General features: G+C 36.8%; 5 protein-coding genes across 7 annotated transcripts; 2 read left to right on the top strand and 3 right to left on the bottom strand.

Annotated features, from left to right (window-relative positions):
• Positions 1-1183: 1183 nt before the first annotated feature.
• Rab40 (RAS oncogene family member Rab40) lies at positions 1184-3860 on the bottom strand. Its single transcript, XM_076441331.1, has 4 exons — positions 3321-3860; positions 2359-2552; positions 1870-2092; positions 1184-1793 (listed from the first exon to the last, which is right to left on the bottom strand). The coding sequence occupies exons 1-4, from the start codon at positions 3478-3480 to the stop codon at positions 1492-1494; spliced, it is 879 nt and encodes a 292-aa protein (XP_076297446.1). The 5' UTR covers positions 3481-3860; the 3' UTR covers positions 1184-1491.
• Positions 3861-4449: 589 nt separating this feature from the next.
• LOC143216873 (coiled-coil domain-containing protein 25) lies at positions 4450-5964 on the top strand. The gene is made up of 5 exons (XM_076440425.1): positions 4450-4602; positions 4724-4771; positions 4848-4939; positions 5150-5532; positions 5612-5964. The coding sequence occupies exons 1-5, from the start codon at positions 4578-4580 to the stop codon at positions 5691-5693; spliced, it is 630 nt and encodes a 209-aa protein (XP_076296540.1). The 5' UTR covers positions 4450-4577; the 3' UTR covers positions 5694-5964.
• On the bottom strand, positions 5838-8638 carry Tgt (tRNA-guanine transglycosylase). Its single transcript, XM_076440414.1, has 8 exons — positions 8217-8638; positions 7988-8143; positions 7839-7928; positions 7390-7543; positions 7161-7293; positions 6941-7102; positions 6695-6863; positions 5838-6608 (listed from the first exon to the last, which is right to left on the bottom strand). Exons 2-8 carry the CDS (start codon positions 8120-8122, stop codon positions 6264-6266), a joined length of 1188 nt encoding a protein of 395 aa, XP_076296529.1. The 5' UTR covers positions 8123-8143; positions 8217-8638; the 3' UTR covers positions 5838-6263.
• Positions 8639-9436: 798 nt separating this feature from the next.
• On the top strand, positions 9437-16037 carry LOC143216849 (FACT complex subunit spt16-like). 3 transcript variants are annotated; one of them, XM_076440345.1, is made up of 13 exons: positions 9437-9596; positions 10153-10257; positions 10603-10767; positions 11029-11181; positions 11270-11416; positions 11498-11764; positions 11832-13787; positions 13913-13991; positions 14072-14240; positions 14326-14400; positions 14510-14575; positions 14650-14763; positions 15008-16037. In XM_076440345.1, the coding sequence occupies exons 1-13, from the start codon at positions 9528-9530 to the stop codon at positions 15012-15014; spliced, it is 3372 nt and encodes a 1123-aa protein (XP_076296460.1). In that variant the 5' UTR covers positions 9437-9527; the 3' UTR covers positions 15015-16037. The 3 variants fall into 3 exon arrangements, with proteins under 3 accessions (XP_076296460.1, XP_076296461.1, XP_076296462.1); XM_076440346.1 differs by lacking the exon at positions 14510-14575; XM_076440347.1 differs by lacking the exons at positions 9437-9596; positions 10153-10257 and adding an exon at positions 10370-10507.
• Positions 16038-16655: 618 nt separating this feature from the next.
• LOC143216881 (uncharacterized) lies at positions 16656-20034 on the bottom strand. The gene is made up of 2 exons (XM_076440439.1): positions 19155-20034; positions 16656-17091 (listed from the first exon to the last, which is right to left on the bottom strand). Exons 1-2 carry the CDS (start codon positions 19254-19256, stop codon positions 16798-16800), a joined length of 396 nt encoding a protein of 131 aa, XP_076296554.1. The 5' UTR covers positions 19257-20034; the 3' UTR covers positions 16656-16797.
• Between the last annotated feature and the right edge of the window lie 47 nt (positions 20035-20081).

Raw genomic sequence — 20081 nt, 5'->3', positions numbered from 1 at the left:
AGTGGAGAAAAATTACCAATGTTACGGGGACACAGTAATCTTTATCAGTGAAATTTGTTGAAATATATATTAATATATATATATATATATATATATATATATATATCTTTTGATATTTACACGAGATACACAACGTAGTTATTATAAGCCTACACTGTACAAATAAAATAATACATAACAAAACCGTTATTTAATTTAAATAATATAAAATTAAATAGTATAATATTAAATGTTATTGTGTAAAAAATTTATTTGAGATAATAAAATTAAATACTTGAGACGAACGTTGCATTTACTGTAACACAGATACTGAAATACAAATCTTTAAGTAATACATACAACAAAAGTTACTTTCTCCATTCGCTATATTATTCAAAATTGAAAATTAGTGTACAAAAATCGAGGTCTTTTTCCAAACAGTTATAGATATTAATGTTGGGAACTTTATTCTTACATGCTAATGTCCAAGTAGCTGCTCTAAACTATTCAACTTATATTATTCCTGGTCTACACCACAACCCTTGTAGACTTAGCAAACTTGTACTTTTCACTTCAACATTTCTTACTTTCTCCGTTTTAAAACACTTGCGCGCACCAAAATGTATCAAATACTTTGATGCCTTTTAATTAGTTGAGAAGACCAACGGCTCACAAATATATAGTAAAATAGTGCTAAACAGTATAAATCTAAAATGTACTACCCTGACAAACAATTATCGACCGCATTTAAAAAGCGCATAAATTTTTTTAAATTCAACCGAATGAGTTGAGATTTCTTAACATGTTAGAACACTGAGTCTTCCAACATGTCAAGAAGAAGAAGAACTAATTTAGTTCAATGTTAAGAAAATTATGCGATTTTTAAATGCGGTCGAAAACTTTCTGCCGGAGGTACTACTGTTACTCGTGTTCGATAAAACATCTCGACTGTATTCGAATTTCAAGCGTTCACGATATTTTTAAAAATCTTTATGACGGACATTATACGAGAACTGACACGAAAAATATTAAGCAATCTTTTGCTTATACAAAATGCCAAATACTATAATATATTGTGTGTGTATAGTAAAATAAATGGAGCACACTCATAGCAATCCACACAGAATTAATTCGGTTTAAGCTCATTACCATTAGAATTATTTAATATAGTGCATGTTTACGTTTTCGAAATTCGGAAGAATAATAACGTGGAAAACTATTATATATATTATAACGTAGAATTACTGTTACACATCGAGCATAAAAATTGTGTTCTGTGGTTCATATCGAAACTTCTTCTTGATTGTAACGACAAATCACATTTTCCATTTACGTGGTGAGCGATTCGTACTGTACATAGTTAGATTATTTAAGACGAAATATTACAAAATTCTTTACCACTTTTCGGATGGCACACATTTTCTCAAAAACGTTATACATCAAAACAGGAAGGAAGAACGTTGATACCGTGTTGCATGTTCATTTCAGTTAACTGCAACTGGACAATTACCCTCAAGATATCGCGCAGGAATTACGACCAACGCAACTGGTACGGGAGTCTGGTATGGGCGAACTACCTGGTGTCGACAGCCCGTTGTAACCAACCCCAACGAAACGTAATTTTCGATGGTGGGAGCCGAGGCTTTTACTCGAGCTCAACGATCTGTTTCCGTTGTAACGTAACTGAGAAGTTGTCGTCATCGCGTAAGACTTTAGATGAGATTTAATAGACTTCGGCAACGGAAGCTGATCGATACCGTACACCGTTGTTCGTGCTACTATCGCACGACAAGCGAGCTCTTGAAGACTCAGAACTAGAAACCGACACAATCAGATATCTTCCTGTAATAATACTCTTACTCTGTAATCTAAAGCAGAAGAAAAAGTTACCTTTGTTGGATCGCCATAATCGTTCCATGCCATTACGATGTAGCGCCATACGCGAAAGTTCCGAGAAACTTTCACGAATATTAAAGTTACAAAGAGGCGAAACTTCAAAAAACGCCATATGATTTTTAGCTGCATATGCCTCCGCGTCGCGCTCTCCGACTTGCCTCTTAAACGCTAAATGAAGACGATTTCCAACGAGTACTTTTGGTACCCCTGGAGCATGCTGTAATATTATAGAAAAAGGAGTAGTCGCAACCAGTTTCCTCTGATGCTGTGCTAGAAATTACAGTTACTGTGAGAAATTGAATAAGAAACTTTTTAGAACTACATTCATCATAAGGATTTTATAGAAATTGCCTAAAATCCTCTCCAATTCTTTGTTTATCGAGTCTAACATAATTGTATTTATAAAAGCAGTTCCAGAAGTTCTTGAATCAAATTCCTAGGCCACTTGTACAATAAAATTAAAGATATTTAATTTGGAAGTACCTCTTCCACTTCCTTCAACCATCTGTCGATACCATCGAAAGACCATTTATTGGTAATGTCGTAGACTAAAATTATACCTTGTGCACCGCGAGAGTAAGATCTGATTATTGTACAAAATCTACCTTGACCCGATGTGTCCCACAACTGTAACTTTACTCTTTTCCCATCTAGAAGAATGGTGGTGGTTTTGTATGCTAAAACATAAACATTTATTTGTGTTTAACGTTCCTACAGATCGCTTTTACAGCTGCAGCACTCGACGGTACAAATGGTAAGCTTTTCAAGGTCCTATAGCATATTCTAACGAACGACTCCTTTGTTAACCCTTTGACTGCATACAGCAGAGCTGCTCAATGTGCCTATTAACGGGCAAGGGTAATTGTCGATGCCAGTGGGCACAGCTATGGACAAAACACTCGTACACATTACCACTATATGCCGATCGTCCGATGCTCATACTATTTTGCTCACTCTCAACGTAACCTGCAGTCGATCTCTGTCACCGGCTTCAGGTAGTAACGACAATGCGTGTGACTTCATTCTCGCCATTCTGAGTATGCTCAATGTAGACATTGAACATAGACACTGAGCATACAGCGTCTCTAGAAACCTAAGCAACTAGGTACTTGTTTAAATCAAAGTTTGTAGTAAAAGCATGACAATACGTGTTGTCATTTATTATGGTGGACGGTGCATCCGCTGCACATTCGATTGGTACATTTTGTGTTCAGGCGTTTCACAGTCAAAGGGTTAAGCGCACATTGTCAAATGTATTTTCCATTGTTCGAATAGAAAAAGGAAACATTGTATAACAAGAGCATCATCTGTATACCAAGGCATGCCAAAGCTTAGACGAGCTTGTTTATAAAGTAAATGTACTGACAAACGTCTAAGGATGAAAGAAATATGAAAGTTAAACAAAGAAAAGAAAAAAAGAAAGAAGAGAAAATTAAAAAATATACCACTGCCGCTGCAAAACGGAGACTCGGCAGCACCATCTTCGAGTCCACTCAAGATCTCTTGCTTTCCAACGTCGCTGTCACCCACCAGTAAGAATTTAAGGAGATAGTCGTATTGCTTTTCTTGACGAGGCTTTGTTGTGCTGGCCTCACCTGCAGCCATAATATTCCTCTATTGCAAACTGTGGGCATACTGCAGGCAACCCCGTAAGCTTCGACTGCCCCGTTAATGTTTTCTGCGTTTAATATCCGTGAACAGACGAACGTTCTCTAATGAATTTCTTTCACTAATGAAACCATAGTAGGCACAGTAGACACGAATTCGTTTCAGCAAACGACGCTTTCCCGTGTCGTCTTTTTGTTAACAGTTGTTACACACTCAACGAAAGTCATAACAGAGCGACGATGCTGTCTATTTTCCAATGCATCACCCGTTCTATATTCAATTAATTTGATGATGTGCTGTCACAAAGTTTTTCGAAGGTCAAGTACGTTCAACGAATAAGCACAAACTAATAAGGCGATTACAAAATGCAGCGACTGCGTTTTCTCAAAAGGAGAGTTCTCATGCTATGTCATAGAACAAAATGTATCCTATAAGGTATCCGTAACACCGATCGCAGCGTCATCTATACGAGAGTTCAATATAAAATTAAAAACTGAGGGAAAATTTTAAAATATAAATTGGTAATAAACGGTTCATTCGTTTGAATCTTAGAATATTGTAGAATATATATCCGGCATATATATAAGAATAGAATATGCATATATAGGACGCAGTGTTCCAAGATAACGGAGTATCTGGTGTCCACAAGATAAATAAAATAATTTTCCTCCAGATGGAACAATTGAAATCAATATATATGTACCTCAAGATAAATAAAATAATTTTCCTTCAGGTCGAACAATTGAAATCAATCACCACAGAGCTATGTTTTCCTTTCCTATTCCTTCCCTCGTGATAGAGAAATATCGATTACCGACACTATCGATATTCTCGGATAGCTGAAGATCGATAGTTTTCGACTTATCGATATTCTCGGATAGCTGAAGATCGATAGTTTTCGACTTATCGATATTCTCGGATAGCTGAAGATCGATAGTTTTCGTCTTATCGATAGGTAGAGAGAGCACGGTGCAGTGCCAGAGAGTATCCTCTCTGTATATACACACATACTCTCTGACATACATACTCTCATCTGAAAATTTGACAGATACTATTCATAACACGTGTTTTGATTTGAAATATTCAAAGCAACAATGGTATACTATTTCACAAGCGAAGGTATCATTATTTACCGTGTTGCACGTTCATTGTATTTATGCGAATTTGTTACTATTATACCGTGAACACGCGGAAAATAACAAACAATAAGGTTAGAGTAACAATTACTTTTAAATTCCAGTTGTACAGCCGCCGGTGACGTTATTTATGGGTATCGACAAGCATGAGAGTAAGTGGGAATTCTTAAAGTTCTTTCTTAATATTTGAAGCACTCGTTTTAATTTATATTTCGTCTGTTTTTCTAGACGAGGACCTTATAAGATGGGGTTGGCCAGAGGATGTTTGGTTTCACGTAGATAAGTATTCTTCTGCACACGTGTATCTTCGTCTTCAACTTGTAAGTATATCTTTGTTAATAAGGTGGTATTGTGTTATGAATTATAATTCTGATGGTAATGTTTATGCAATAATGGAAAAATTCAAGGAATCAAAATTCCAAACAGAAGCTCCCCCTGTGTCTTATCAATAGTACTTCAAATTTGAACTGTTTTATCATCCCTATCAATTCAATAATAATAATTTGTTGCATTTATGCACTTGTTTACAGGGTCAAACAATAGACGATATACCAAGCACAGTTTTAGAAGATGCGGCACAATTAGTGAAAGCTAATAGCATTGAAGGAAACAAGATAAACGATATCGATGTTGTATACACAATGTGGTCTAATCTGAAGAAAACTCAAGGTATGGAAGTAGGACAAGTTGGCTTCCATAAAGACAAAGATGTTCGTAAAATTCATGTTTCCAAACGAGTAAACACGATTATCAATCGATTGATTAAAACAAAACGTTCGGAGGAAGTGAACTTTCAAGCGGAAAGAGAACAGCGAGACAGAAACGAAAGGGAAGACAAGAAGAAACTAATGAGAGAGCAGAAGGAAAGGGAGAAAGCAGAAGAGAAGAAGAAAAAAGAAGAGGCAGAAATCAGGCAAGATTCTAATTAATTATAATGGCTAAATAACTAACTGTAAACACGCTAACTAATTTCTAAATGATTGAAATTTTAGAAGCTACAATTCCTTATTCAACTCATCTAACATGATATCGAACACCGAAAATACTGGATACGATTCGGATGACTTTATGTGATGACGTTATATACATTGTTTAATACTTGGTGCCTGACTTAGCACAGTTCTCGAGAAAACGGAAATGCATGTTTCACACAGAGATCACGTGTGAATTATAAATTGAATGTTGATACCGCATGAAAATGATATTAATAGGCATTAGAAAGACGGACAGTTTTATTTATAAATAGTAGTAAATACCACATAAGTGTAAATTATTCGCGCGCTATTACTACCGATAGCTACAGTTAACTATTGTAAAATATATTGAAGTTTTTGAGAGAAGCTTATTTCTGTAATGTGTAAAAATGTTTAATGAACCATTCACCTGTTTGTAAAGCCGTTGAAAATAAATCTGAAACATTAGACCCATAAAATAATTTGTGCTTCTTAGGATATACATTTGATTCCACACAAGGGAATGTTTGCAAAGTTTGGATGCTCAATTACTTAAGTACTAGTGATCGTAATCCGTTCTTTGTGACTGATTGGTATTTACTCTCACTTATTTTTTGGCATCAATTTTATTAGCCCGTCGGTTATTATCGAATAAATAGAATTAACTACACGTGGCCAATTGTAGCTCCTCTCATAATAATGTAACATTAACAGCATTTAAAGCATTTATTATCCATATTGGATATTCCTTGTTCGGATATAAGTCCAACATAAATTGTTGTACAAATTCTGGAAACCTTCGTTCCTTGATGCTTTCTCGAATATCTCGCATTAGCCTCAATTGGAATGCAACATTGTGTATGGATAAGAAATGGCATGCAGCTGTTTCTATCGTTACGATTTGATGAAGATAGGCGCGCGTGTACGTTTTACACGTGCTACAGTCGCAGTTTTCATCTATGGGTCTCATATCTTTAAAATATTGAACTTGTTTCAAGTTTAATTGGCCCGTACGTATTAGCGCACAACCAAATCTCTGAAAGAGATATACAATAATATTAATGAACACCGTTAATGAATAAAACGTACGTTCTTAAAGATCGAACAATCATAATTGATTACCGCTGTTCTTGTAGGAAACACGCAATCGAACATGTCTATCCCCAATGCACAACAAACGACTAAATCGACAGCGAATCCAACTCCCATTAAATAACGTGGCTTATCTTTTGGAAGTAGATTAGTAGAAAGGTGTACCATTCTCCAAAATTCGTCTTTACTTTCTCCTCCGCTAGAAAACAGTACAATCAAAATTTCAATAATTTCTCTTACGTCCACCTACCAATTCAATGATTCAATGATTTCTACCTTAATCCACCTACAGCAAAACCATTAACTTTGCGTTGTATCAACTGCTTTGCGCATTCTGTTCGAAGTTTAGGATCAAGACCACCTTGTACAATTGGAAATATACTTTGTTCGTTTGGTCTCTGATGAGCTTTCAAACACCTGTCTAACCATCTATAAGTTCTAAAAATCAACGTAGAAGTTAATAAGATACTTGGATCACAGATAATACAATATTCACCTGTGCATTGCTTCTTCTACTCTCGGCCCTGTTATCGTAGTCTGAACTACATCGTCGAGTTGCATCATTATGTCTGCACCTATTGTATTTTGTATTTGTATAGAGTGCTCGGGTGTCAGCATGCAATCAGATTCTAAGAAATATTAAAAAATTATTGAGGAAGAACTTTACCCAAGTATATATATCTAAATGAATATCAATCGATTATCTGTTCTGAAATATTAGCTACCATTATAGGGCGATCTAAACTGAACACCTTCTTCTGTAATCTTTGCAAGTTCTAATAACGAGACCATTTGGAAACCGCCAGAGTCTGTTAGTAACGCTCTCTTCCAATTCATGAATTTATGTAATCCACCAGCATTTTGCATAATAAAATGACCCTGAATAAAAATTTCTATAGTTGAAATATATTTCAAAATTCATAGAAGATCGATATGTTATCACTAGACTGCAGATCTTTATGTATTTATGGCGTCTGAAGATTTTCAAACAATGCTAGCGTATAGAATTCAGTAAAACCTAGTACTATTTTTATTTATTTCAGATCTACACAGGCTGCTACTACTGAAAATAAGAGTTTATTTGATTCCATTTTCTCTTAAAAGTTGCCTATAAAAATTAAAAATTGCATAAACATCCGCAGTCTATATAGTTATCACAATATTGTTAACTTACAGGTCTTGTTCCAAGATGATAGGTGTTCCCCAGGATGATCTGACAGTCTAATTTCTCTAATTGTTGAGGCAGTATACCTTTCAAGGTGCCCTAAGACATTCAAGTTTAAATGAATCGTTTATTAAACCACTGTACACAGCTTAACTCACCTGGGTTCCTACTGGCATAAATACTGGAGTATCCACAGGATGATGAACAAGTGTCATTCTCGCAACTCTAGCTTTCGTTGTCGGGCACTCATAAAAAATTTCGAAGGTCAACGGTGCTTTTCCTGTGCTCGTCATGTTTCTTCAACTTTTGTTTTTCTGTAATAGACAATAACAATATTATTAAAGTAACGTTCTTGAGGTTATATTGATAGATAAATATTGTACTTACGTTTAATTAGAGATTATGCCAAATATCAACAGTCTACCTTTATAAATGTAAAAGCTATATCATTTTCTATAAATGCTTTTATAAATTAATATTAACACACGTATCGGTAGCACACAATCGATGTAAACAAGACGAAGTGTTCATCAATCGTGCTCCACGTGGTGTTGGTATAAAACACGAGTTCACTTTTGTTAATGTCTCTTCGTACAAATTAAAAGCAAACTCCTTTGAATAAATCTAGTAAAAATGTGGTATGATTCGTACTGGAAGATTTTACAAATCTTGTTCGATTTTTAAAATCCGAGTAAAAAAGTTCCATACTAAATTGAAATTCGCGCCAATCATTTGATCGAGAAAGCAGAACGAGAAACACCTATCGACAAGCTATCGATTAGTGACGACTATCGATGTTATTCGATAGTGTAGATTTTCGATAATGTGATAACCAAAATCTCGATTTCTGCCTACGATTCTCCGCGCGTATTAGTGGGTATATTTCTATTTATTATAGATTCCTATGTCAAGATTTTATAAACGTATATTAGTTTTCCATTTTATCGACATCATGTAAATTCTGTTAAATAGTTTGGGACACATTGTAAATATTCATTCGTGTGCTTATCGTTTCTAATCAACGAATTTCTTTTGTAAAATCAGATCTAAATATATATATACTTTCGAGGCAGAGAGCTCTAAATATCGCGCATTTGTGAATCTTTAAATTATTCCAAACAAGTATGAGAAGATAGATATATTATTATAAGAATTTATATATTTGGGAACATTCTCCACAGCGTCGCGACAACAATTAATGACATCTTCCCACAAACAAATAATCGTAATTTCTCCCCTCTACTACTCCCTACTACCTATGTTGGGCGGGTATTCAACGCATGCGCAGTTCAGCACAGTAACGTATACGTTCTATACTGTGGAGAAAGGGAGAAAATAGTGGGGTACAATCAGATACAATTATTGGCGGGAAAGTACCGGAAGAATCCAGGACGATACAAGCGTGCAATGAATTTATGAAAAGTTGTTATTATTAATATTTCATTGACATACACTGGTTGTACATTCAATTTCTCAAAATGAAATCATAGGAAATTTTGCGAAATTATGCGAGGCGATGCAATGGTACCCGACTTTACTCAAACTTTTACTTCACTGATGGTAAATTCGACGCGCATGTGCGTGAAAATCCTTCCAATATCCCATCACTGCCTACGTCACGTTATCCGTGAGCGGTCATTTTTCCCCTGCATCTGGCAACGGCAACTATGCCAAACGTGTTGTTGAAAACAAGAAGCGATGGCAAACGTATCTGTTGACAAAGACACGTTCTTTCGGCGCATGAAGCGTCTTTACTCCGCGTGGAAGGTAAGACCGTGATTATACAGATAGCGGGGAGCGGCAAGTGGTAAAGCGGCAAGAGCGATGAAATAGTTGACGACAAAACGGCAGCGAATAAATCAAACACGTTAAATATATATGAAACAGGCCATACAGCAATTGAACGGCGACGATGAGCGCAAGCAAGTTTTGTCGCTCTTCCTTTCACTGTCTAGGTATTATGTCTGTTATTTCAGTACGTGTCCAAGCGGTGCCAAGCGGCGAACAAATAGGTAGCTAACCATGAATACGAAAGATTTCTATAACTAGTCTTTCATAACTGAGATGCAGCTTAGGCTGATTTTATGGCAAGATAATCGTGTAGATTATAAAACGAGTCTATCGCGGACGAAATACGGGAAGAAGTAGGATAACCGGCATGATTCCAACGCGAATTTATGTGTTCATACGTCGCTCAATGTCGCCGCCGCAAATGTTTGTGTTGCCGCTCACCGCTCGCCGCTCTCTGTGTAATCACGGTCGCAGTACGCTGTGTCGTTTAAACTTTTGAAATAATTTGAATAATTCTTTTGCGGTTCGACAGGATGGAGAAGTTGGTACAGATGACAGTTTTAGTAAAATGGATTGTCTCGTCTCCGCCGTGGGCACAGACGAGGATATTGTTTATAGCAAATCGACGGCGTTGCAAGTAAGTTCGAACGTTTTTCTTTTAACTTCAGTACTACTTTACTGTTCGTGCTTCTATTCTCTTGTAGCTAAACATTATTGTATAACCTAATTTTTGTGATTTCATAAAGTAGGATTCCTCGAGTTTAGCATTTCATGCGAATACTTTGTATATATACCTGTCGCAGTCATAGAGGCAGCTTGGAACAGCGCCTGTAGCTGTGCGTTGTAAATTAGATGTTTATTATGTATCTAACGAAGAGCCATTAAATGTAAAATAGTTATTTCTTTCTTTGTTATGAGACTCGAGTATTCCATTATACTTCGATGGTTTTTGTGTTTCCTTAAACGTGATCGATTATTTCAGACATGGCTACTCAGTTACGAACTTACCGACACCATAATGATTCTGGCAGAAGGCTCTGTCAACTTTCTGGCTAGTAAGAAGAAAATTGAATTTTTAAGGAAGTTAGAGAACCAAAAGACAGAGGACACGGGGGTACCTCCCGTTAAACTGCTCGTGAGGGACAGAGTATGTATTCTATGCACAACATGTATTATTTTTACAGAAGTAAGTTTATAACTAGACTGCAGATTTTATGCATTTGTGTAATTTAGCAAATTACAAAGATTAGATGAATTTAAAAATACTTTTATATCATTTTCAACCTATTGAACGTATTGGTTCGTTGTAATTCAGGTGGAAAATTTTTATTTTGCATAATGATCCGCAGTCTATTTATTACGCATCACTCAATGTATTTCTCAATTGTATATATGACTTTCTGTACAGAACGATGAAGACAAAGGCAACTTTGCTAAACTCATCGAGATTATAAAGCAGAGCAAGAATGGTAAAATATTAGGTGTGTTTTCAAAAGAAAATTATCCAGGTGCCTTTATGGATGCATGGAGAGCTGCGTTGAAGCCTGAGTCATTCGATACGGTAAAACATAACTATGTATAAAATAGTATACCAACAATATCTATCCCTTGAGTCGTTTTAATTTCATATTAAATACTGTGTTGTTTAGATCGACGTGAGTGCTGCAGCTGCGTATGTAATGTGTCCGAAAGAGGATGCTGAAATTCTCACCATAAAGAAAGCATGTCTAGTGTCTGTAGATGTTTTTACAAAGTACCTTAAAGATCAGATTATGGAAATTATAGACTCTGACAAAGTAAACAATCGTATTTTTTCTTGGAGCTATGTAAAATGGTAACGAAAACTGAACAGTAACATACTATTATCTTAATTTCAGAAAGTTAAACATTCGAAGCTTGCGGAAGGCGTAGACGCAGCTATAACAAATAAGAAGTATGTAACCGGCGTCGATGTTACCCAAGTGGACATGTGTTATCCAGCGATAATACAAAGCGGTGGAAACTATTCCCTGAAATTCAGTATAGTCAGCGATAAGAACACTTTGCACTTCGGTGTTATTGTTTGTTCGCTTGGGGCACGATACAAATCTTATTGTTCTAATATAGTCAGAACGCTGTTGGTGAATCCCACGAAAACGATCGAGGTAAATCGTCTGTAATCGTAATTTTTAAACTGTACATAAATGATGGTAACATACATGTTTATCTTAGGAGAATTACAATTTTCTTTTGCTATTGCAAGAGGAAATTCTGAAGAAGTTGACGTTAGGAGTAAAGATAAGCGAAGTATACGAAGCGGGCGTGAAATTCGTGAAAGAGGAGAAGCCAAACATGTTGGACCATTTAACCAAAAACTTTGGATTTGCTATGGGTATTGAATTTAGAGAAAGCTCCTTGCTTATCGGTCCAAAGACCCATGCGGTAGTGAAGAAGGGCATGGTGTTTAACGTTAACGTCGGATTGTCGAATCTCGTCAATACGGAAGCTAGCGAGAAAGAAGGAAAAATGTATGCTCTCTTTATTGGTGACACTGTCATGGTTAATGACGGCCAACCGGCTACGAACCTGACACCATCGAAGAAGAAATTGAAAAATGTTGGTATATTCGTGAGGGATGAGGAGGATGATGAAGAAGAGGGAAGCGGGAAAGAGAATGAACCTAAGCCTGAGATTCTCGGCCGTGGTAAAAGGACTGCGGTGATAGAATCCAAGTTGAGGACGGAGCATAGTTCGGAAGAGAAAAGAAAGCAACATCAGAAGGAACTGGCGCAACAATTGAACGAACTAGCGAAAGCTCGGTTAGCTCAACAGTCTGGTGGAAAAGAGCAGGAAAAGATTCGAAAATCGACGGTATCTTACAAAAGTCTGAGTCACATGCCTCGCGAGCCAGAAGTGAAAGATCTCAAGTTATATGTCGATAAAAAATACGAAACAGTGATTCTACCGATTTTTGGTATTCCCGTGCCCTTCCACATATCTACCATCAAAAATATCTCTCAATCTGTCGAGGGAGATTACACGTATTTGAGAATAAACTTTTTCCATCCTGGTGCCACAATGGGACGCAACGAAGGTGGAACTTATCCGCAACCAGATGCTACGTTCGTCAAGGAAGTAACATATCGCAGTACAAACACCAAAGAGCCTGGTGAGATTTCAGCACCGTCGTCCAATTTAAACACAGCCTTCAGATTGATCAAAGAAGTCCAGAAAAAATTCAAGAACAGAGAGGCGGAAGAAAGGGAGAAAGAAGATCTTGTGAAGCAAGATACGTTGATATTATCGCAGAACAAGGGTAACCCTAAACTGAAGGACTTGTATATTCGACCAAATATAGTCTCGAAAAGAATGACCGGAGGTTTGGAAGCGCATGTCAACGGGTTCCGTTACACTTCGGTCAGAGGGGACAAAGTTGATATTCTTTATAATAATATTAAGAACGCCTTCTTCCAACCGTGCGACGGAGAAATGATCATATTGCTTCATTTCCACTTGAAACACGCGATAATGTTTGGGAAAAAGAAGCACGTGGATGTACAGTTTTATACGGAAGTTGGTGAGATCACGACGGATTTGGGGAAGCATCAGCACATGCACGATCGCGACGATCTCGCTGCTGAGCAATCCGAGCGGGAGCTTAGGCATAAGTTGAAAACTGCTTTCAAGAGTTTCTGCGAGAAGGTCGAGAGTATGACTAAACAAGAAATCGAATTCGATACGCCTTTCCGGGAGCTGGGATTCCCAGGCGCCCCGTTTAGAAGTACCGTTCTTTTGCAACCTACCAGCGGATGCTTAGTCAACCTTACAGAATGGCCTCCTTTCGTTATCACATTAGAGGACGTCGAGCTGGTCCATTTCGAGAGAGTACAATTCCACCTGAAGAACTTCGATATGATCTTCGTCTTCAAAGACTATCATAGAAAAGTCGCGATGCTGAACGCCATTCCTATGAACTTGCTGGATCACGTAAAGGAATGGTTGAACTCCTGCGACATTAGATACACGGAGGGTGTACAGTCTCTGAATTGGACTAAAATCATGAAAACAATCACGGACGACCCGGTCGGTTTCTTCGACAATGGTGGCTGGACCTTCTTGGACCCAGAGAGCGACGCAGAAAACGATGAGGTGGAAGACGAAGAGGAAGAAGAAGACGATGCTTACGAGGTTTGGAATATATTTATGTGGGGAACCTGCGGAACAACTACCTACGTTTCTGCAGGTTCATCGTTTATGTATGCATTTATTTGTAGAAATTCTATTAAACTAATTCTAATATTCTGTTCGTCTAGCCGTCTGATTTCGACACTGAAGAGGAATCTGACGATGATTCTGAATACTCTGAAGCGTCTGAAGACAGTGTCAGTGAAGGTAATTTGATTGCTCTTAATTGTTTGCCACAAACAAAAAAAAAGTCTACTGTTTGTTTACAAAACCCTTTTGTTTTGTAGAGGAAGAATTGGGTAGTTCTGAAGAATCGGGTAAAGATTGGTCAGATTTGGAGCGAGAAGCGGCTGAAGAAGACAAAGAGAGAGGGGACGAGCAATTCCGCGATGATTATAACTCTAGCAAAAAGAAGAAATCTAGCCGAAAACATTCACCCTCACCGTCGAAAGACAGGTAATTATTAACTTTCCTCTGCAAGCCATTATAGTGATTCTATACAAATGAAGCTCACTTTGTTTCTGTTATTCATTCGTTACAGACATAACTCGAAACACAAGAGCTCTTCCAGTAGTAAAGACAAAAGCAACAAGAAATCCTCGTCGGACAAGCACAGGTAAGAGATCGCACCGTTGTTTGTGACGCTTGTACGTGTTCAGAGCTTTAATTTAGAACGCTAAGACTTGTCGTAAAGCTATAATAAGTCTATGCTTCAATAATTAAAGATCGGATCGATCACGGAGTGGAGGATCACACAAGAAAGTGTCTCCTTCCAAATCGTCCAAACACAGGTGATTAATATGAAAGTTTTTCCTGTAAACGGTATTGTGTTTCATCCGGTTTGTTTTTTTCTCTGTTTGTGCAGTCCCAAGAAGAGCGACAGACACGACAAACACAAATCAAGCCATTCATCTAGCAGTAAGAAACGATCTCGCGAAGACAGTGCCGAAAGAAACGACAGGGGGTCGAAGAAGTCTAGGTATGTAAAAATCATTTTTTGATATGTATCTGATTAACTATTAATCTGCTCCCTTCGATCCGGGGGAACAATTGTTTTTAAATATTCGCGCATAGTGCCTCAGTTTAGTCGCTTCTTCCGATCGTTCAACGCGATAATCATTATATTTTCCATCTTCCTATTTCACATTGTTCTATCAGTATTTATCGCAAATTTATCGTCATATTACACTAATGTTATTTTCACTGTGTTTTACATTTTACAGAAAGTGAAGAACATTGCCTCACGCACTGGAAACAAAGCACATGCAAAAATAAAAACACCAAGTTGATTCTACCTTAAGCTTTCTTACTCGTGGTACGTCGATTAAGCTATGAGAACTGTACATTTTCTTGCATTGACTTTTTTTATAATGGTTGGTGAACGATTCATTGATACTACGTGAATGTTTGATGCCGAACTTCCAAATGCATTTATTTGGAGCACAGTGATAGCGATTAATACGTGTGAACTGGTTCATCATTGATTTCTCATAAATTTGTATACGAATCTTTACATTCACTCTTTTTTTATTTGTACATAAACGTTTCATTCGAATGGGAAGCTCGACTTCGATAATGTAGCTGCTAGCACAGCGAACTATTTCATTCCATTGTACGATAACTAGACTGCAGATGTTTCGTTGCAAAACTGCACGTTCTTGATATTTTGAATCGCAAGCACAGAAATTCGATCAAATTTTGATTCGGGTAAAATTGTAAGCAGTTCACTGCGAACATCGGCAGTCTAGTAATAACATATTACGTTGGTGAAACTGTATTAAAAGGCCAAACAATATTCATTGTACAGGTAGTGTCTGAAAGGAAAATTGTTTCGTCTGTTGTACTAACGTTCACTAACGAAAATGGGCATATATGTTGACTCGTGACCACCGACGAGATGCTATCTCGTCGGTGTTGTGACTATTGTAGCGAGGAGTAACCTGTTGTAGGTACAATCGTAACACGGCCTCAATGCAAGACAATGCACTAGCGATAACCTTCGTACATAAGACATCCAGAACATAGATATTAAGTGGCGAAGAAAGCTGAAATGGATCAAAAGAACCCTTTGACTATTACGTTCGCATTGTTCTGAGATTTGTACCTTGGTAAACAAAATAAATACTTTTTAAGTTATTTATCATTAATGTACAAAATAATTGTCATTCATCGCTCGCGGAGCGTCCGCAAAAAGCTTTTTATTTTTATATGAAGGATATTGCACTATAATAAAACCCTTGTTTAACAACTGAATATTATACGCGTTGAGGATGAGAAATATTACAAAGACCTATTCCAACCGTTCGCTCGATAAGAAAAGTTTTTACAAGCCATAATTAAAAATACATTCATCTGTGAGACGTTACGTAACGACCTTCCTGTTGATGTCGAGAGAAGAAGAAGAAGAAGGAAACAACGTTCGATTCCCGAGGACGGTGAAAGTGTGACGAAAGTGTAAGTTTTGCGAAACATTTCACACCCTTGGCTTATCTTTCTTTCATTTGTTCACGCGTTCGGTAACCAAACGAGCTCAGAAACAAAGTTAATTGCTAAATAGTTTGATGTTACGTTCGAATTAGCAGACAGTACATATAATATGCAGTAAAGAAGAACCATCTCGATAACAACGTGGATGTAGGTAGGAGAAGTGAAAGTGTACCATCGGTTTGTGGTTCTGCAGCTTTCTCCACGACATCGTTGGCCACATACTTAATTCTGACGGTCGATTTCATTCACCATTTCACAATATATCCAGTGACGCATCTCTTTCTCTCTAATAAATTATACAATACATTTACTTCTTAGTATACGTTGCCTTTGACTTTCTGTCACCGACGTACTGTTTATCGTATAAAAAAATGAGAATGCACGTTACGTTTTCAATCGTTTATTCACGAAAAGTGAAAAGTCTAAGGACATCGTTAAAAAAGAATCATAAATATTCGGTACAAAAACTTAGGGCTAAAGAATTCTTTACAAGGGTGTCTCAAGCGAACAGAGTATAAAATCCCGTCTAAGGCCGTCCTATTTGATCAATCTGAGCCTGGAGATTGTTCACCACTTCCGGTGGCACATGCTCTCCCAGGATCTCGAAAAGGTTGATCTTCTGATCGCCGGGGATCGATTCGTACGCCGCTAATTCGATGCCCTCTTGTACTTTCTGTATCGTCGCGTCTTTTGGAATGAGATAGGTGTTTTGGGCTTGCTTTATGGCCTCATTGCTAAAAATTTGACCATCTTTTTGCGGGAATGCCAAGCATACGCATGCCATAAGCAGCGTCGCTAGCACTGTTAAGCGGATAGCCATCTGGAAAACAAAGACGAGCCATTTTAATCTCTGTCATACTTTCTTTGAAGCCTGCAACGTTGCAGCAGCTCTAATTTTGATGTCGACGTAAAATTTGATTTCTTAAAATTCGTTCTACTTTCTAACAAAGTAGAGTATCCATAAAATTACCGGAGCATGTGTACTCTATAGTTATACATTATTTATTATGATAAAGATCTCGTCGATCGTTTAACATAAAGAAAGAAATTTAGTAGTACACGTCTGTCGAACATTGATTTTCAGTAGTAACCAAGTTTGTCGCCCAGGACCGAGAACGTTCCCGCGTTTTTTCTATGCCAAGGAACAGGTTGGAATCTAGATCAACGTTTATCCTGCATTTTCTCGTAATGTGAGAGGGATGCTCGATCCGGTTTTTACAGTATTTCTGACGCAATTAGATACACACACAAGTGTAACACTTGATTGGTGAGAGATTGGATTTCGATGTACGAAGGCTCCATTTTTGGTCAGGCAACGGTGTAAATGCCACCAATTCGAACAAAGAAAGTGAAACAATAATAAGCAAAAAGGAAAATATTACTCGAGAATTGCGTTAGAGATATCAATTTTTATACTTAATTATTACCGGACATTAGACATTTATTCGATTTTCGTTGATTAGAATAGCGGGAAAGAATGCGCCTGATTGTATGCAACCTCGTGACACGCGTGTGTGAAGAATAAAAAGAAAAAAATTCAGAAGATTCTTCAATCTCGATGTATGCTATACAATGCGTAAATCATAATTTCAATAATACTATTATGATAGAATAATTATATAATTACTGGTATCATGCATTGACTCTTAAACAATAATTGTATGAGTCATAAATTCGTTAATAACTGCAGCCTACAGTATAGACCATGTTAATTTTGTTCTTGGGACGCGCTCAGACTTTCACTCAGCCTCTCGAGGGTAATAAACCGTTGCAAGATCAAGAGATCGGTCATAGATCGTTGCTTCCCATCGATTCTATCCTCAACGAAACAATTGCACAACAATACAAAAAATCGGACTTTGAAGTTGCACAAGAACCGATTCATGATAAAAAGAAAATAGAAATAAAAAATTGTTAGGTAACTAATCCATTCATTTAAAAATCTTGAGCATACCAAAGATAATAAAGTGCTACCTAATGACCGTTTTCGTCAATGATTTGTTTAAACATCCGCAGTCCAACAAAATGCAAGATACACGTATAATGATTCATCCTCGGTTACAGGTGCGATAGCGGTAGAGAATCAAAAACTATAGTGAATCATGAACCATAATGAGTCGACTGCGGATCTTTATGCAAAATAAAAATTGTCTGCATCGATTGCGAGAAATAGAAACTACATTGAATGTTATTTCTTCCTTTCATGATTTTTTCTCTTCGATTTTTAAAAGTTTTCAACTATTTTGAATTTCATCTACTCTCAATTTTACTATAAATGCATAAAGATCCGCAGTCTAATAATAGCTATAATGAGTAACTTTTATGCTGTTTACTATATCTACAGAATCATTAGAATGTAAACGTCTTCATATTTTAACTGTGATTTTAACTTGGAGATTTTATGAACAAATATATATTTTCTATTGCAGCACTCATTGCTCTGTCCATAAGTAAATTTAAATATGGTACAGTTTTATAAACATCCGCACTCTAGCGATTAGATTATGCAAAATAAAAGTTGTCTGTATGAATTGCAAGATACGGGAGCCACATATAAATAGTTATAAATTTTTTCAATAATTTCAACGAGCCGAAAATAATAAAACTGTATTTTGAAATTCTTTAAATATTTTCAATCTTTTCATTTTTGTCATAAATGCATAAAACCCGTTGTCTACTGTTCACTAAAACAATATATGTACATCTTCTAAACTGTCAAATGTGGATGAGCAATGAAACTGGTGTACAGTTTTGATTTTTGATTTTCTACCCACTTGCGAAATTACGTTAATGTCTGTGCACAACACTTGACGCAGTTTTTTAAATTATGAACTGGAAGCCAATTTAATGATCGCGAGATCTACGGGTGTGAATGGTACTCACGTCGAGAGTGTCGTTTCGGAATCGGTCGCTACGGTGCGAAACTAAAGCGCGCCGCCGGCAGAAGCGGCTTTTATACTCGAGATGGTCACCACTCCTGTCCATCCAGCGAGGATCCACCTTCCAACTTTTTCAAAGTACCAGGAAGAATCGCTCGCTGACCACTTACACTTTCGATCGCCTTAATCGTGAACCGTTAATAATTTCTGATGGAAGCATCTTTATAATTTCAATAATTAAAAAATAAAAAATGTGAAACCATGTATTACCATCACCTAAAATCATCACTTTTACATATATATGTATCATGTGGATATACGCGGTTTCGAAAAAATTAAATATTCCATAATTTATTCATCGAAACAAAGAACGAGGTAAATCGAACAGGATAAGTCAATTTGATCAAAAAATGTTTTTCACTTCGTCCGTATTTAGTGTTTCGATAAATAAATGAATTGAATACGACCTTAGGTCACCTTGAATCGACCTCGAACTTCAGAAGTAAACGAAAGTGGATTCTGGTGCTCAGCTTGGCCCGTTTACACTCGTATGTTCGGGGGGAACAAAATTTCACTCTTGAATTTATTTCTTTCTTTCCAATATTTATTTTTTCCTATTAGTGCTTTAAATATTAAATCATTTTTTAAAATATTAACGCGTATATTTTTATATATTTCAAGCTATTTTAACCTATACGGAAACATCTCGAATTTGCAAAAAGTAGCGGGTGTCGGCAAATTATTAAACGAATGTTTAGTTACCTACGGTTAATAAAACATATAGGATAAACATTTGTATCTCAAATATACTTTATGTATTGATTGTTTCACGATAAAATGCATGCTTTCCGTGTACTGCCGTGTACTGTGGCTTATTGTTATGGCCCTTATGGTCCTCTTTGGAAAATGTGACGTCACAAATTCAGTTCAT

This window comes from Lasioglossum baleicum, chromosome 16 (genome assembly GCF_051020765.1).
Source record: "Lasioglossum baleicum chromosome 16, iyLasBale1, whole genome shotgun sequence".
NCBI lineage: Eukaryota > Metazoa > Arthropoda > Insecta > Hymenoptera > Halictidae > Lasioglossum > Lasioglossum baleicum.
This window is presented reverse-complemented; position numbering and strand designations above follow the sequence as displayed.

What these genes read in the sequence shown, in the direction of transcription:
- LOC143216881 (XM_076440439.1), bottom strand. Translation starts at nt 19,256, where the DNA reads ATGGACAGGAGTGGTGACCATCTCGAGTATAAAAGCCGCTTCTGCCGG. An exon ending in TCCGAAACGACACTCTCGAC is followed by an intron (nt 17,092 to 19,154) that starts GTGAGTACCATT and finishes TTTGTTTTCCAG; the next exon opens with ATGGCTATCCGCTTAACAGT.
- Rab40 (XM_076441331.1), bottom strand. Translation starts at nt 3,480, where the DNA reads ATGGCTGCAGGTGAGGCCAGCACAACAAAGCCTCGTCAAGAAAAGCAA. An exon ending in TCCGTTTTGCAGCGGCAGTG is followed by an intron (nt 2,553 to 3,320) that starts GTATATTTTTTA and finishes TTTATGTTTTAG; the next exon opens with CATACAAAACCACCACCATT. An exon ending in GGTTGAAGGAAGTGGAAGAG is followed by an intron (nt 2,093 to 2,358) that starts GTACTTCCAAAT and finishes ATAATATTACAG; the next exon opens with CATGCTCCAGGGGTACCAAA.
- Tgt (XM_076440414.1), bottom strand. Translation starts at nt 8,122, where the DNA reads ATGACGAGCACAGGAAAAGCACCGTTGACCTTCGAAATTTTTTATGAG. An exon ending in GTAGAAGAAGCAATGCACAG is followed by an intron (nt 7,103 to 7,160) that starts GTGAATATTGTA and finishes GTTGATTTTTAG; the next exon opens with AACTTATAGATGGTTAGACA. An exon ending in TGTTTCCTACAAGAACAGCG is followed by an intron (nt 6,609 to 6,694) that starts GTAATCAATTAT and finishes TATCTCTTTCAG; the next exon opens with AGATTTGGTTGTGCGCTAAT.
- LOC143216873 (XM_076440425.1), top strand. Translation starts at nt 4,578, where the DNA reads ATGGTATACTATTTCACAAGCGAAG. An exon ending in ATACTATTTCACAAGCGAAG is followed by an intron (nt 4,603 to 4,723) that starts GTATCATTATTT and finishes TTTAAATTCCAG; the next exon opens with TTGTACAGCCGCCGGTGACG. An exon ending in GGGTATCGACAAGCATGAGA is followed by an intron (nt 4,772 to 4,847) that starts GTAAGTGGGAAT and finishes CTGTTTTTCTAG; the next exon opens with ACGAGGACCTTATAAGATGG.
- LOC143216849 (XM_076440345.1), top strand. Translation starts at nt 9,528, where the DNA reads ATGGCAAACGTATCTGTTGACAAAGACACGTTCTTTCGGCGCATGAAG. An exon ending in GCAAATCGACGGCGTTGCAA is followed by an intron (nt 10,258 to 10,602) that starts GTAAGTTCGAAC and finishes CGATTATTTCAG; the next exon opens with ACATGGCTACTCAGTTACGA. An exon ending in AGCCTGAGTCATTCGATACG is followed by an intron (nt 11,182 to 11,269) that starts GTAAAACATAAC and finishes TGTGTTGTTTAG; the next exon opens with ATCGACGTGAGTGCTGCAGC.